Source organism: Chiloscyllium plagiosum, chromosome 10 (genome assembly GCF_004010195.1).
Source record: "Chiloscyllium plagiosum isolate BGI_BamShark_2017 chromosome 10, ASM401019v2, whole genome shotgun sequence".
In the NCBI taxonomy this organism is placed as follows: domain Eukaryota; kingdom Metazoa; phylum Chordata; class Chondrichthyes; order Orectolobiformes; family Hemiscylliidae; genus Chiloscyllium; species Chiloscyllium plagiosum.
Genome location: NC_057719.1, coordinates 37,520,333 through 37,537,451, shown reverse-complemented (window position 1 = coordinate 37,537,451; position 17,119 = coordinate 37,520,333). Strand labels below are relative to the sequence as shown.

Genomic DNA, 17,119 nt, shown 5'->3' with positions numbered 1-17,119 from the left:
TGACCCTATAAAGACCCTATCCCCAACAGCCCTGCCTTTCCCATGGCTAATCCACCTAGCCTGCACATCCCTGATCACTACTTACAATTTAGCATGGTCAATCCATCAAATCCGCACATCTCTGGACTGTGGAAGGAAACAGAAGCGCCCAGCAAAAACCCACACAGGCACAGGGAGAACATGAAAACTCCGCACAGACAGTCACCCAAGGCTGGAATTGAACCCAGGGCTCTCACACTATGAGGCAGCAGAGCTAACGACCGTGTTGTCCTGAGTTCTCCTGGTCTCAATGTTTCCTTCTTCTGTACTCAACTACTAAGAATCCGCTTGTTAGCCAATAGCACAGTGTACGATCAGAGCCACTCTGAAATATAACTGACCTGCCAATACATGAACAGCACATGATCAACCTCCAATTGTTGCTGCATTCCACATTGGTTTCTTTATAAGTAATGGTTATTTTAGTGACACCACTTCCTATTGCCTTCTGATTCATTCTTTGTCATACCAATTACTTTACAAGATAATCAATTTTGTAACAGCCTGTCCTCCTTAGCTTACCAGCTTTACCAAAATAAGGTGGCACCTGAAGAACAATTTATTCATCTGGTTAGGGTATACAGTGCCAACCCTCCCAGAGATTTAGCATTACTGTAACTAATTCATCTAAGTATTCTAGAAAACTCCAAACTAACAGAACTATGTATAACTCCACAACAGTGGTTGATGCCTAGTATATGTTAAAGCTCAAAACAACCACAAAATATACATAAGCTATCAATACTTTAAATTATGAAATTTAACCATTTTAAAATATAGCTTAGATTTAAGTTAAAACATTTTTACTTGAAATCATTTTCAGTTTGCTGGCTTCTGTTTACATTAGTGTGAGTCATAACACGATAAACCTGTGGCCTTTCTTTTGACCTAGGTCTTGAGGCTATTCCCCCTCAAGGGGAAACCATAATCAAATAGAACATAAATTAATTTTCTTATTCAATCAAACCCAGACTCAGTAAAACCTCTCTACTTTTATATTCTAATTCCCTTGCAATAAATGGCAAATTCCATTTACTTTCCTAAGCACTTGTTGTAGCCGCATTCTAATTTATGATTCATGTACCAGCACATCCCAGATCCTCTGTACATCAGACTTCTTCATTCTCTCAATCTAAATAGTATACTGTTTTTCTTTCCTTCCTCCCAAAGTAGACAAGTCAGTGTTTTTCCACCTTATACTTCCATCTGTCAAATTTTTCCCATAGTTTTCAACTCCCTTTGCTGTCTAAAATTGTCTAATTTTGCCTCAAATCAATTGTTTCAACGACTTGCCAGAGGGAAAATACATCTCCTCACTCTTTATATTTCTTAACAGACATACTGTTCTTCTCAACTCTTGGATATATGGGACTTTTCAGAGAGAGAGTGGAGTGACAACAAAAATATGGCTGCAAATGGTCATTTAATCCATGAGAAAAACTTTAACTTTTAATTTTCAGCCAATCCAAAATGCATAGTTCAGTGACTCCTCCAACAGGTATCAGTCAGGAGATTTATCTGTTACTTTTCCCACTCTTGGCTGTCATCCTGATGTTTCAGAGATTAAAGCTGGTCATCTTACTCAATAAAACAAAATGGGGAATTTATCCAAAATATTTTAATAGTACTTTAGGATCAGTATGACACAAACTTTGGCTTCAGTCAAATGTACTTCTGGCTGAAGTTTAACTTGCAAAAGCAATAGATCGATGTGACGAGCTGCACAACGCTGCTGTTGGGAATTGTCTGTCCCTGTGGACCCTCTTTGTATTTGTTAAAAGTTGCTTTGAAGATTGGAATTGGCTGTTTGATGTTAAAATGTATATATTACTAGGCTGGAAACAAATAAATTTAATTGCTCTGCATGCTGGACTACTAAATCAAAATGCTTGTTGGAATATGGCAATAATTGGACATTGGCAAACTCCAATGCAAAGCTGTAACTACATTTTTTATGGCATAACATAGCATTTCTAATTACTGAATCATCATTCAATGTGAGATCTTAAATATATGGAAAGTTTTACAAAGATCTTTTCATCCAAATGTCTTTCCATTTGTAAGCTTAATTAAGAAATGGCTTCTGAGAGGATTGTCAAACATCTTGTGAACAAATTTGAAGTTGTTTGTTATAGTTTCTGTGACTTGATGTGGATACATTTTCATTTCCATTGCAACAATGAATCACCAGCCATTATTTTGTTCCATTGAATTGAGCATCAAGTTTATATTAATTGCAATTTCATTGATGAATGCAACAAAGTGCAACAAATGATTCATCGACTGCTGACTGGACTGCATCATTGCACTCTAGCAGATTTTTCCAAGCACTTAAAATGACTCTTCACATTTCCAATGGCTTGGTTCAGGGTGCTGCTTTATTCAGTAATCTAGCCTTATTGCATCTGTTGGCCTCCTCTGTGGAAATTTTACTGGCATTGTTAACTGTTACTACAGAGTCTTGATCACCAATTAAAAATCCAAATACATGGCCCCAAGTCATGTAAACTAACATAAGGAGTTGAATTTTCCCATTTCTATACAGAAACATTTTTCAAATGAGTTTAATGTTTTGGATCCATTCTGATTGCAGCCTAAGTGCTGTACTCCAATTTGGACAACACTGAGACCATAAGCAACGTGCATGGATCATGGTAAGTGAAATAACTCCCCAAAGCCTGATATCCTGTTACCAAGTAACCCTCTATGTGCACACCCATAGTACGTGACACTGAGAGCTGACTCTAAGGGAGCTGGATCAGAGTGAACAGAAACTCGATGCTCCTGTTTATATTAACAGCCCCAATCACCTAGCTGACCTCATTACAATTACTACAGTAGGACCTGACCTGCACACACAATTTCACACTTAGACCCACCATGTGGCTGAGAGTAAGGAATCAGTGATGATTCCGTTCATCTCTGGAAGCAAACTTTCATTCTATCCGTCAGCTTTTCAAGGGAGTGCGCTGTCACCTGAGGATGGCAGGTATACAGTCCCATGTCCGCTCTCCCTCATTGCTCAGACATCTGCTAAGAGAAGGTGCACAAACCATTGCCTCTCTGAGGTTAAATGCATTTCTATAAAATGTTTAAGAGTATCAGGGCAGTTTAGTTGGCTACACAAACCCATAAACATTGAGGCATTGAGGGTTTACTGGTGACAGAAGGTCAAAGGACTCAGGATTCCTCTCAACCTGCTGCCTGTCATGAGAGACTTCACTGTACAACACTTGGATACCATAAACTACTGCAGGTTTCAGAGCTACCTAAATGTAGCACTATGCGATGTCACTGTCCTGTCTCACTGACTACTGCTTTCTCCCTTACTGTGAGTAGGACCTGTCAAATGTAGATACTAGAAAATGGGATCATCCTGAAGGTGGCAAGCCTACAATCAGATGGATAAGAAAACATTGTATTCAGCAAAGGCCAACAACTGCAGAAATAACTAGATCCACATTTCCTTTGCACCAAACAGGGGTTGCTTGCAACTTAACTAACATAATTAATGCAAGTTTAAACCCAGCTCATTTATCATAGAAGCAGTTCAGTTCTCTCTGGTTTTTAGCGGAAGCCTAAAAACTCTCCTCTTCCATAAATGTAGTTAAGATTGGATCAATAGAAAATTTCAAATCTGATCTTGATAAACTTTGTTTAGGTAAATTATGGAACCAAAGTCAGGGTTCACTTGATGCATGTAACTTAACCTTGTTAGGTCTGACCTGATTGAACGGCAGAACAGGCTTGAGGGACCGAGCTTTCTATTTTCCTAAAAGACTAAAGAAATGAAGAAATTTAAAGAGAATAAAATGTTGCCATTAAAGTAAATATTCTTTGCCAGTGCAAAGAATAGAAGTACAATATTGAGGGGCTGGAAACCTGTTTCTTATTGTGCCTATTTTGTTTGTGCCACAACCAACAAAGTGCTTGGACTGAAAGAAGTGGATGCATTGCAACAGCTGTACCAACTGGCACGATAACAGGGTCTGCAAAGATAATTAATGGACAATGCTGTCTTGTTTCAGTTCCTAGAATCTTTTCTGAAATAATGGTACATTGTTCTGTTTGTCTGATTCCTTTCCAATGAGAAGCCTTGACCTTGCTGATTGCAGGAGCAGTCCTTGTTAGGCAGTAAGCACAGTATGTGGCAAGAAACCAGCTTGCATGATTAGCTGTGGTCTAGTGACTACTCTATTTACACTGAGTACATTTTATGATGGAATCATTCCACAAATAAAGCTTTTTGCCTTTTAAGGTCAAAAGGATGTTTGTATTTTACCAATTCACTTCACTATAGCTGTTAAACTGTAAAATTGATTTAAAGAACAGTTTTCATCGTTGCCCTCTTAAGCTGGGTCTTACTGACGTCAGGGAGCTGTTAATACCACAACTTAAAAAGAGATTATGCTCAGAACATGTTTTGATTCTTCCTTTGCTATTCATTGTTACCAACTATTTAAAACAAATCACAGACAAAAGAAAATGCAGAATCCTGCAAATTCCATGAATTTGGCTCCATCAGGACCTGACTTATGTGCAATGAACATGAAGTTTATACCAGAAGAATCAATTAAGTTGATCACCTTGCTGCTCCAGAAATAAGTCCAGGTGTTACTACTTAATCCTGCTTAGTTCTTCAGTCTAGGGTAGGTTATTGTTGAAGTGTAAGCCAGTATATCCTAGCTGACACTTGCGTGTACAGTCAATGGGTTTTTCTAAATACCTCCTATTCTTTTAATTATTAGAAGACAACATATGCCAGGTTAGTTACTCTATTACACCAATGAGAATCAATGTTTAACATTTAGAGAATATTTCTATTAATAATTTCTATGATGTTTGTAATAACTGTACTGATTGAATCATGGCACTGTGTGCAGTATTGCTGCTTGTTTTTTAAGGGGGCAAGAGTAAATGGATTCCATTTGTTGGTGGGCTTGAGTCACTGTCCAAATTCCAATTGTTACCAGATTGCTTTTATTAATTTTAAAGCTTTCAGGAAAGCATAAATTTTCTGTCAAATTATTGTGAAATAATTCCAGTTTTGTGCAGTTTGTTTTTAAAATTAAGACATATGGCAAATTATTTTTACACAACAGTTAATAACAGATGATATAACTTGGCTAAGTGAAAAAAATATTCTAAAAAATGTATAAAAGATTACATTCTTTTTAATGCTGCTTTCACATCTTAAACACAAGTGATTGTTTCATGCAAGCAGGCTTTCCTGGGCAGAATATTGTTGTGGTTTCAAGAGTCTTGTGTTGACCACAGAACTGACATGAAACCTGTGATACCTTGTTTAGGGAAGGCCTGCTGAGCTGGGCAGCCAGTGGTGGGCCTTCCCCTGAAAACAAAACTCTGGGGATGGAAGTCCCACCTCGACTAACAGGCTGGCAGTTCTTGCACTTCGTGGCATCTTGGGGAGACTATGGCTGCTGTTGGAAAAATACCTTAGAATCCCAGAATAGTGACCTAGGCCACAGGTAAGTGATTTTAAGTATTTAGGGGGTGTGGGAGGGGAGGGGGAGATCACAGGAAGAGTAGGGCCAGGGGTCTAACTAGAAGAGCTTCTTGTTAACAAGAGTTTATTTTATGTTAACAACTAGTTACTGTATACATTGATGTGATGGACATTATAGAGACTTCAAGGATGATCAGGTGTTAGGTCACACTCCTCTGAGAATCTAACCTGCACTGCCCACAAGGCCACCTGACCTTCTCTATAGTGGGTGATACTTATGGCATTCCTCAGTAATAACCCTTCCAGAGCCAGTTATACAGTGCATCTGGCATAGGGACAGTCCTGGTACAAGCTGGTTGATAATAACTGAGGTGGAATGAAGCTGTGAAATGGTTATCAACTGAACACATCAGGGACTCAGTTGTCAGTGGGGAAGGACAGTTGATCATGCGCCATTCCACTCTGATCCTCATTCTGCTGGAAGCGAAAGGGTGGCAGGATTTGGCTGTGACATTACACTGTCAAATTGAATGGCCTTAACACCTCTAAGCTCACTGCCTGTCAGAGCACAAAATTCTGCCTCCATTTTAGATTTTTCTTCATGCCATCTCCAGCATTGTGGTCTATTTCAGGGAAGTAAAGTTGTAATTTTGGAGAAATTTGTGACCCTGTTGGTGGTTTAATTTATCTTGATAAATGGTATTGCCATTACTGCTAAGTTGCCTGACTTTAAATGGATCAATTAGGAGAAAGTGAGGACTGCAGATGCTGGAGATCAGAGTCAAAATGTGTGGTGCTGGAAAAGCACAGCAGGTCAGGCAGCATCCGAGGAGCCGGAGAGTTGGTATTTCGCACTTAAGCTCTTCATCAGAGCTTCTGCTCGAAACGTTAACTCTCCTCCTCCTCGGATGCCTGACTGGCTGTGCTTTTCCAGCACCACACATTTTGACTTTAAATGGATCAAGTTAAACTGACCGGATAATCCACAGCCAGATTCTTCACCTTGGTGGAGACCCCTGAAACTTTTTCACTCTCTTGGTTCTGCATAGTACTTTCACATTAAGATTCTGGGCTGCAACCATAAGCCAGAGGCATTAGGGTGAAACTCCAGCGTAATAAAAAATTGCTATCTTTCAGGTGACCCTTCAATCTGAACCCCTGTTCGTGTGGAGACAAAAGTGGAAGAGTAAATTCCTTTTCTTGAAATCACCTACATTACACCTTCCCTAACACCAATGAGTCAGGTAATTTGATCATTTACGAACATAGGAAAAAGGGTAGGCCATTCAGCCCATTGACTTGCTTCACCATTTAACACGATCAAGATTGTGTGAATGTTTCAATCTTTGACCTACACTATCCCCATAACCCTTGATAATCCATTGGTAATCAGAAATCTATTAATCTCTCTCTTAAACATATTCAAAGACTGAGATAGCCCTTTGTGGTAGAGAATTCCACACCCTCTGAGTAAAAACTGCTTTTCCTCATCTTGATCCTAAACAGCAACCTACTTTTATTTTTAAATTTTGTTCCCTGATTCTATACTCCTGAACCATCTTACCTACATTCACCCTGTCTATCCGTTTAAGTATTTTGTAAGTTTCAATGGGATCACCTCTCATTTTTCAAAACTCTAGAGAATACTGGCCCAGTCTCCCTATCTCTCTTCATAATACAGTCTCACCATTCCAGGAAGGAGGCTGGTGAACCTTTGTTGTGTTCATCGTATGGCAATAACATCTTTTCTGAGGTAAGGAGTATTTTTCCTGAGGAGCGGAAATACTTTTATCGAGGTATGCTATGTCCAAAGTTGCTAATAGGTTTCCTGCTCACAGCAATGATTAAATCCTGAATAATGTTGTGAAAGGCGTCAGATTAAAATATAAATTCTTCCATGTTTTTACATGTATGGTAGTAATTGATTTCAGTAACACTTGGATAAGGGAAAATACGTTTTCTAAAGGAATTTTTGAGATAATTGAAAATGTTTTGAGTGCCTGAATCACACAGGCAGTGAAAATTTTCTCGTTAAGTTTCTAGTTCATTAATTACACCTGAAACAATAGTAGATTAACTACAGGGAGCTTTAACTTTCATGAAAAGAAAATAAGCCAGATTTCCAGCTCGTCATTGGTGATCTGCTGGAAGTGCATGTGTAACCAGTGAGCAAGCACACGATCAGGCTCAGCTGGAACCACTATTTGATTGGATAACTGCCAACAGTCAATATGTAGATAACACTCACATAGTGTAGCCAATGGCCACTTTGCTGCATCAGAAAGCTGTGTTTGATGCAAGACAATTCCACCTCATGTATTTGCTGGCTTGTCATAATCATATGAACTTCACCTTTGCTATAAGTTTGTTATTTATTCACTTGTGGGGTGTGGGCATCGTTGGGTTGCCAGCACTAATCGCCCATCCCTGGTTGCCATTGAGAAGGTGGTGGTGAGCTGCCGCCTTGAACTGCTGCAAGAAATTATACAGCATGGAAACAGACCCTTCGATCCAATTCATCCATGCCAACTAGATATCATAAATTAATCTCATCCCATTTTCCCACAATGTCCTTAGGGAGGCTATCCCAGGATCTTGACCCAGTGCCTTTGAGAACAGCCTATGGTGACTATCAAACATGGCACTTGGAATATGGTGTCAGGAGTGGAAGTGATCTCACTACCTTTACAGAGCACAGGATGACCACTAGCCCCAGAGACCTACTTTCTTCACCAATGGATCAGCAACAATAGCTACCATGGCAACAACACTCATCTTAGCAACAAAACTCCCTGGAGAAGGAATATTAACCCAAGAACAATGACAACATGTGCATAGACCAATAGGAGACCAGAATGATTTAAAGACTTTGGGTGGAATTTTCAATGACCAACATGGGCAACGGAAAGAAATGTGGGAAAATATAACAAAAATGGCAATATCAGAATTCCAGAATCATGTAAAAAATTTCTGATATTCCCCTTAAGGTTTAATCGGGGGTTTCAGGGTCTTACTCATATACAGCAGTCACTTTATTTCCAAGTATTAGTGCCTCATTTCTTTGCAGCTTCTGACTCTCCACCAGAAACTAAATGCCACAAATTCCTGGTGGCAGCAGCTCACAACCTCCCTGCATGCTCCATGGACACTGGCCTCCTTCACCCTTCTTCCAAGCAGGTTGGCAATGGCAAACTCCAGCCTCGTTACATCATCATGCTTGCTGTTGGACTAATTCATGCCATTTCAATTCTTCAGGATTTCACTTTGGAACTCCGCACCCAAGTAATGCTTCCTTCTACCAGATCGTGTACAGGGGTTTACTCCTCCTATGTCTACACAGGACTCTTAGCTTCATTACTCAGCCTCTGGCTGACGTTGCTTTTTGGCTCATAAAGAGAAGCAGCCAGCTTGTCACAGTTCAGTGCACTGAATGAAGATCTAATTGCACAGCTCTGTGGTGCATCCAAGGTCTTATCTACAACATGTGTCAGTAGGTTATGCAGCAAACACATGTGCAAGAACCAAATGGTTCAAAATGGTGTGAAAGACAAAGGGAGCAGTCCTTATTGTAGCAGCGAATGACTAAGTATCAAAGGTTCATATTTTGGAGCTCCAAAATCTGTTTGGTCCTGTAAATTCATACACTTCCGAAAAGATTAGAGAGAATTTTCTGTAAAGTTTCAATCGATCTCCTGATTGCTATTGTGCTGTTTCTGTAGGCAGGGTTTATGACAGTCTTCCAGGAGAAAGTGAGGTCTGCAGATGCTGGAGATCAAAGTTGAAACTTTATTGCTGGAACAGCACAGCAGGTCAGGCAGCATCCAGGGAACAGGAGATTCGACGTTTCGGGCACAGGCCCTTCCTGAAGAAGGGCCTGTGCCCGAAACGTCGAATCTCCTGTTCCCTGGATGCTGCCTGACCTGCTGTGCTGTTCCAGCAATAAAGTTTCAACTTATGACAGTCTTCCATCAGACTGACTACAGCAGACAGAGTGGTCAGCCACAGAAATTCTACTCCCACTTTGTTTCACTCATGTTGATGCTTCAGAACTCTACTTCTAATTGCCAAAGTAAAACAAAAAGCAAAACAATGACCAGGAATGATTTGGAGAAGCTGGTGTTGGACTGGGGTGTACAAAGTTAAAAATCACACATCACCAGGTTATAGTCCATCAGCGACGCTCCAAAAGCTAGTGTGCTTCCAATTAAACCTGTTGGACTATAACCTGGTGCTGTGTGATTTTTAACAATGACCAGGATGACATTGATCGTTTGAAGAAATATCTCAATGGGGAAATATATTCCTGAGAGATCAGAGCACAAGAAGAAAAATGTTGAAATCTCATTTCACCCTAAAATATCAAGCGTGAGTTCCATGTTATAGCAGTATGGGGAAAATATGTCTGAGAAAACCATAAAACTGAGAGGAAATAAGTGTCCTATTTGATATCCTTTTCAATTTTTTTCATTAATAATTTTTTTAAAAATGGAGTATCGTCAGAAAACTTCCATAACTCAATTCTGAAGAAGGGTTACTGGACTCGAAAGGCAAACTGTTTTCTTTCCATTGATCCTGCCAGGCTTGCTGAGCTTCTCCAGTAATTTCTGCTTTTGTTTGTTTTAGATCTCCAGCATCTGTAGTCCGTTGTTTTATTGTACTATTTTGGTACATTTATTTTAGTATCCTTGAGCTGTGAAGCCACATCTCCAGTTTAATGTGATTTACGTTTATGTTGTAGTGAGATCTTGTGAATGTTAGATTGATCGCATGTTGAAGCAAACAGCTTAGGCAGCTCATAAACAGTAATGCCACCAATGGGGGGAGTGGGATGCCTGCATTGTTTTGTTTTAATTGGAGTATCTGCAGTAGGTGAAAACTGCGCAAAGTTATTACAGAATTTTGCACAGAATCAAGCTCGTGAAAAGCAAGTGTACATGATTTTTTGGGCTAGTTTAAGATCATTGTGCTACAATCCCTCCACCAGACACTTACTTTCAGATTAGATTGATTGCCGTGGCATTTGGTCTCACTTGCAGACCTTCTCAGAGACCAGGGATTACGTTGATTCTTTTAAACACAAAGCTCTAAAAGCTTTGAAATGAAATTTGAAGTTACTAAAAAGCAGATTATTATAAAGGGTAAAGTCACCAAAGTCCCACCTGACCATAGGGCTGCTCCCTCATTGGAAGGGGAGAGAGAATTGGAGGTGGCGGTCTTGTGAATCATGTCACCAGTCTGTTACCAGACCATAGGGCTGCTCTCTTATTAGAGAGACAGAGAGGTGACTGGTGATGATTTAACCTGAGGGCTACCATACCTCAGGATAGGACAGAGGTTGAGAAGGACAGCCCTTCATGGTAACTCCATCACTAACGAGCTTCCAGCCAACTGAGCTAACCAGCCCTCAGACTATTGTACACCATTATGAATAACAAATAGTTCTGTATAATCTTTTGATGTCATTTTCAGTCATTTAAAATAATTGTGATTAAGAAGTGGTGAGCTGCACACTGACGTTAAAATGCTGAGTTTTTGGGATACACCTATTTTCAATTACATAAATCAAGCTGCACCAAGTTACCACTCAATCTTATACAGGGTATATGTCAAGGAATATACAAAATAACACTTATTACCTTGACAGTTCAGGTTAATGAAGGTTTTTGAGTTGAGATTATATGTAATTCAGGTTGAGTGGAAACTTGAGGGAGGACATACACAGTCAATATACATGTTTAAAACCAGATGCAATTTTTGGCACAATTTGTGCCGAGATTACTGTTTGCATCCTTAACATCACCTGTTATCTTTGAATGTATCAACTACATCGTCAGTAATTACAGCTTCTTCCTGCAGTAGGCAGTATTAAATTTATTTATGTTTTTAAATTTATTTTTTTCTCTAGATTCCTGACATGACAGGAACAGTGCAGGTGCTGAAATTTGAGTAACGTTATAACTGTAGTTTCTGCACTTGTTTCAGCACAGAAATATATTAGCTGAGTGGTCTAGAAACCAGCTTATCCGTAGAGATTGTAGTTTCTCTGGAGGTGGCTAAGGTAAGCTAAATCTGATAGCCCTCAAAATGTCTTTAATTCAGGTTACCATTCACCTTTTGATTGCATCACTTTTAAGGGTGCTTTCACTTTAACTGGTATTTGAAACAAAATCACAGCAAATGGTTAAATGTAAATGTTGTAGGATTTCTGTTACCTCTCACCTTGACCATTGACCCCAGAGAAGCCCTTGGTTTAGATTTAGAGGAAACAGAATTGAGTCAGGTTACTGGAACCACTGACTGCAAAAATCTCCTGCTGCTCCTGACGTTAGAACGTCTCCCAGGTCATTTAACAGCACCTGATGCAGAAGTAGAACGAGGAAAGACTAATCTTTGAATCCTGGAGGATTTCGTTGACTTTGTACCACATTGAGATGCTCTGAATGAGATCTACTTGGTGCTGTAAATATAATTGGGGTTTTAGAGATGGTAAACTAGTTCAGCCAGTTCCATAGAGACCAGATTAATAGGCCTCACTTATTCACTGTGGTCTGAAGGACCAAGATGCGATTGATGTTTGGCCATTTGCTGTTATTTGGAACTCAGTTGGGAGCTATATTCTGGCGTGCTGTTCTCTAACTTTCCTAAATTAGGCCAGCTCCCAGACAATAGGCAGATAGAAATAATTGGCATCTGGAAGTTAACCAAGTGCATTAGTATTCGGTCCTACATGTCAGCTGAAAGTAATTGGCTCATATTCAGTTATTTTTGATGCTTAGGCTCATGTACAAATTGAAGACATTATGAAGTCCTGAGAAAATAGCACATTTTAGTCAAGCTAATTCAGCCAACTCTTAAAGAGTAAATTAAATGGCTGGAACAGTATAAATTGTACTTTTACTCATCCATACACTTATTTATCAGAAAAGGACACTTACAGATCTGTTATTGGTCGTTGAATATTTCATCTTTTACATTTGAAGAGATCTTTGTTTATGAAATGGACATGTTAAATAAACACAACATTGGAGATTATTTTTAAAACAATGTGCTGCATTACTCCTGAAACAAACTGACACTACAGCTCTGTGATGTGCTGTATCCTAGAACTAAGTAATTCAAATTAGATGTTGTCATCTCTTGTCCTTTGATGTAATCTGTGAAAAGATGACAATCAACTAGCAAAGTAAAATAAAGAGAATACGAAACCATTTTCCATATATACTGTAGCCAAGACAAATGAATGTGACTCTCAAGTAATATACAGCTAGAATGTAAAAGAAATCTTATATCAAAAAAGAAGACAGTCATCCATAATTATTATTACAAAAGAAAATTTGGCCAAGCCAGAGATGCAAGCTGATACATTACAATATTTAATAAGGATATTGAGATAATTATGCTCTGTCATTAAAACAGTATAACCTCAATTAAGATTATATTATAATAAACGTACTCGTATAAATGAGAAATTGAACACCTGATGCCGAATAACGTACTGCAGCTAGAAATCACTGTGCAAACTTAACTTGTAGATGCAGATTACAAATAAGTGAATTTTTAATAAACAACAAAGAACAGTACAACACAGGAACAACTCCATCAGCGCACTAAACCTGCACTAACAAATGGGACCTTTCTACATGAAAAACCTTTTGCAACTATGCATACTGTATGGATAGAAGAACCAATGCCAAGTCTATTGAATACAGTCATTATATTATCAACATCTACACAGTGATACATAATCATATTGGTTAAGTAACCTTGGCGTAAATTCAAAGCAAAATTTAAACAAAAGACTGGAGAGTCTGAGTCTTTTTCCCAGGGTAGAAATGTCAATTACTAGTGGCCACTGGTTTAGGATAAAAAGGAGAAATTTTAAAGAAGGTGTGAGAGAGAGGTTTTCTTACACAGATGGTAGTAAGTGCCTGGAATGCGCTACCACAGGATGTGGTGCAGGTGGATACAATAGCAATGATTTAAGAGGCATCTTGACAGATACATGAATAGGCAGGGAATAGAGAGATATGGACCATGTAGAGGCAAAAGGGTTTTAGTTTGGAAATCATCTTGTCGGTGTAGGCTTGGTGGGCTGAAGGGCCTATTCCTGTGCTGGACTGTTCTTTGTTGTTTGTTCAAAAATCACTTATCTGTAATTTGCATCGACACAATGCAGTGCAGAAATTCATCAAGGTTCTTTAGACAGCCCTTGGCAAGCCTAGGATCACTATCATCTAGATCAAGGGCAGCAAATACATCAGAACACCACCATCTGCAAGTTGCCCTCCAAGCCACTTACCACCCTGGCTTGGAAATATATCAGTGTTCCTTTAGTGCCACTGGATCAAAACCTTGGGACTCCTTCCCTAATGATATTGTGTGTATATCTCCAGCAAATGGACGGCAGCAGTTCACCACCACCTTCTCAAGGATATATGGGGATGGGCAGTAAATGCTGGTCCAGCCAGTCATGTCTTATTCTGTGAAGGAATGAAAAAAAGGGTGCTAAACTAACTTCAGCCCAGCTGCTGAGTAGATCAATTCTGTCTCTTATTATTAATTTCAAATGTAAAGGAATACCCTAAAGTTAAACAAGGGATTGTCGCCGTTGTAGAAATGAAGTGATAGGGTCGACATAGAGTAAAGTATGATTAGATTAGATTAGATTACTTAGTGTGGAAACAGGCCCTTCTGCCCAACAAGTCCACACCGACCCACCGAAGCGCAACCCACCCATACCCCTACATTTACCCCTTACCTAACATTACGGGCAATTTAGCACGGCCAATTCACCTAACCCACACATTTTTGGACTGTGGGAGGAAACCGGAGCACCCGGAGGAAACCCACGCAGACACGGGGAGAATGTGCAAACTCCACACAGTCAGTCGCCTGAGGCGGGAATTGAACTCGGATCTCTGGCACTGTGAGGCAGCAGTGCTAGCCACCGTGCCACCCACATTCAATGTATGAAATAGTAACTTGTATCAGTTGAAATTAATTGATAAATTAAATGCTAGTTTAAAACATTTGTGTGTTCAATGTTATTCTAATTGCAAAAGCCACATTTTCTCTGAGTTGGGCCAAAGATAAGGATCTTTAGCAACGGGGGCAAAACCTAGAAGCAGAGGTTCTACCCTATTTCTGACAGATCCCATTTTTGCTGATGGGGAGAAAGGATAGAGTATGAAATGCAGAGGAGGCACATCTGAACACGGCAATCACATTGAACTTAATGCTGAGTTCACAGAGCCCTCATTTTGCCTGTTCCAAGGGTCTTAAGCCACAATGTTAATGATTGAAGCAGAGTGTAAATGCTCTTGAAAGGTGCATAATGTCCATGTGACATAATCAAAAGTTTTTAAAACGCCATGCTGTTTAAACATGAAAAATGTCAGCGAGACTTTAAATGACAAGAGTTTTATTGACTGATGCAGTGTTATTTACAAAATGAAATCATGCAATTCAATTGAGGTGTTTGGTATTACCTATGGTAATTATTATTTAATTATGAATGTTTGGCTGGGTTTCAATAGCAACAATTGTTTGAGCAGGGAATTTAGAGTTTGGTTTTGGGAGTTTTAAAGGAGCTATTAAAGGAGTAACTGTATTTAATGCAAATCTGAATAGCAGCCTGTTGCTTTTATAAGAGAGTAACCATTTGAAGAGATTTAAAAAGTTTGAATGGTTTTATGAATATGACTTCTTTCAGCACCAGTTGTGCAAGATTAGGAGCTACATTAGATTGTTAGAAGTTTTTGTTTAGTGTCCACATAGCTCCTGCAGTCTGTCCATGGTTGATATTGGATGAGAGGAAATTGAGCTCGCAAGTGGCCAGCATTAGGGAATGGTTGGAGGATCTGAATTGAGAGGTGGCATCGGTGTATGAGGGGAATGGACATGGTTGGGAGCATGAGAAGGGTTGGAAGCAGCTCTTTAAATCAGATGGATTAAGAAACTTCCTGACTCGAGCTACACACCTTGATAGTGAAAGTTTAACCTCGACTCGGCAACTCAGTAGAATGCAGTGTTTGACTATGTGACTGTCTGGAATACACCATCATGGCTGTCTTATGTAATTAGATTTAGCATTAGCTTTATTGTCATTTATACTCACATGAGTACAGTGAAAAGTTTACAAGTTGCCATTTATGGTCCCATCTTCGATATAAAGGTACCTAGTACAGATTCTTCATACAATGAATCTCATTGTAATAACAAGGTAAGTATGAAAGAAATTGAAGAATTAAAAACCTGGCCAGCCAATCCATTTAAAATATTTATCTAGATTTTGTGCTGTTTGCTCAAGAGTGACACTTCAGGAGGACTTATGTGTAAGTTTTGCACTCTCAGCACTTGACGGAATGGAGGGGCTTTAAAAAAATTTTATTCTCGGTAGTTGAACATTTTAAACTTTTCAAACTGTATAACAATATATTAAACACCAGCTTGGTTTCATCAATGTAACCTATCATGCACTCTGTTATTGTTTTATAATTATTGATTCATCTGGTGATCAATTTTTAAATAATGACCATATGTGTTGACATAGTCAAACATTATTATTCACAGTAAGTTCTGCAAAGAGTGCAGTAATAGTCTTGTCCATCAGTAGCAACCTAAACATACCATTGTTCTTACCGGACTATAACTTGGATTAATGCAAGGTCTCAAACTTAGTAAAATGTCCAAAGTGCAACATCCAAGTTGTAGTAACAGGGAAAAATCAAGATTTTAGATTTCATAGAGAAGTAGGGAGGTTTGATAGGAAAATTACGTACATCTCAGGACCTAGATGATTAAGGCATGGGCACTAATGGTGTAATGAAGGGAAAAGAATGCACAGGAGATCAAAGTTGGAGAAGTTTGGAATTCTTGGAAGATTATAGAGTTGAAGGAGATGAAGAGCATTGGGAGAGGTGAGGCCATGGAGAATTTGAATATATGTGTAAGAATAAGTATAAGGTGGGGAGGTAGTAATTTAGTGGTAATGTCACTGGACTAGTACTGCAGAAACCCCAGGCTAATGTTCTGGGGAATGAGTTTGAATCCTATCATGGCAGATGTATTCAATAAAACAAAGAGTCTGGAATTAAAAGCTTTTGTCTAATATTGGCTATGGAAACATTATTATCATTTTAAAAATCTCCTATCTGGTTCACTCAGGTCCTTTTAAGAAAGGAAACTGCCATCCTTACCTGGTCTGGCATACATATGACTCCAGACCCACAGCACTGTGGATAACCCTTAACTGCCCTCTGGGTAATTCAGGATAGGCAATAAATGTTGGCCTAGCCAGCAAAGTCCTCATCCCATCAATGAGTAAAGATAAATATCAAAATCAGAGCATTGTTGATCTGTTGCCATGTCAGGGTAATGATATTGCCCAGCGTCAGTGCAGTGCTATTGGTGCCACTTCAGTATAATATCTTTGGTGTCATGTGAGTGTTGTGTTATTGATGCCAACACTGTGTATTTTCATTGGTGCCACATCACTTATACATTAGAAACAGCATCAATTGGCAGTGACCAGCACTTTATCTTGCTGACCTGGCTGCCAATCTGACTCTCTCAGGCAGGATTTTGTGCAGCATAGGCACTTCATTTAGATTA

The 17,119-nt window shown here is 39.2% G+C and overlaps 1 protein-coding gene across 3 annotated transcripts in view; it reads left to right on the top strand.

Moving 5' to 3' along the window:
• eml1 (EMAP like 1) overlaps positions 1-17,119 on the top strand; it is a 264,830-nt gene that overhangs the window by 33,000 nt on the left and 214,711 nt on the right. The window contains exons 1-3 of one of the 3 annotated variants that reach the window (XM_043697440.1): positions 4,712-4,804; positions 5,349-5,528; positions 6,644-6,750. The exons of 1 other annotated variant lie outside the window; for it this stretch is intronic. Coding sequence is in view for 1 of the 2 variants with exons in the window: in XM_043697438.1 (XP_043553373.1) it covers positions 4,798-4,804 (7 nt within the window). In the remaining variant the exon portion in view is untranslated. Of the gene's footprint in view, positions 1-4,711; positions 4,805-5,348; positions 5,529-6,643; positions 6,751-17,119 lie in introns of those variants that run through there. One more of the 3 variants, XM_043697438.1, reaches the window with a different exon arrangement.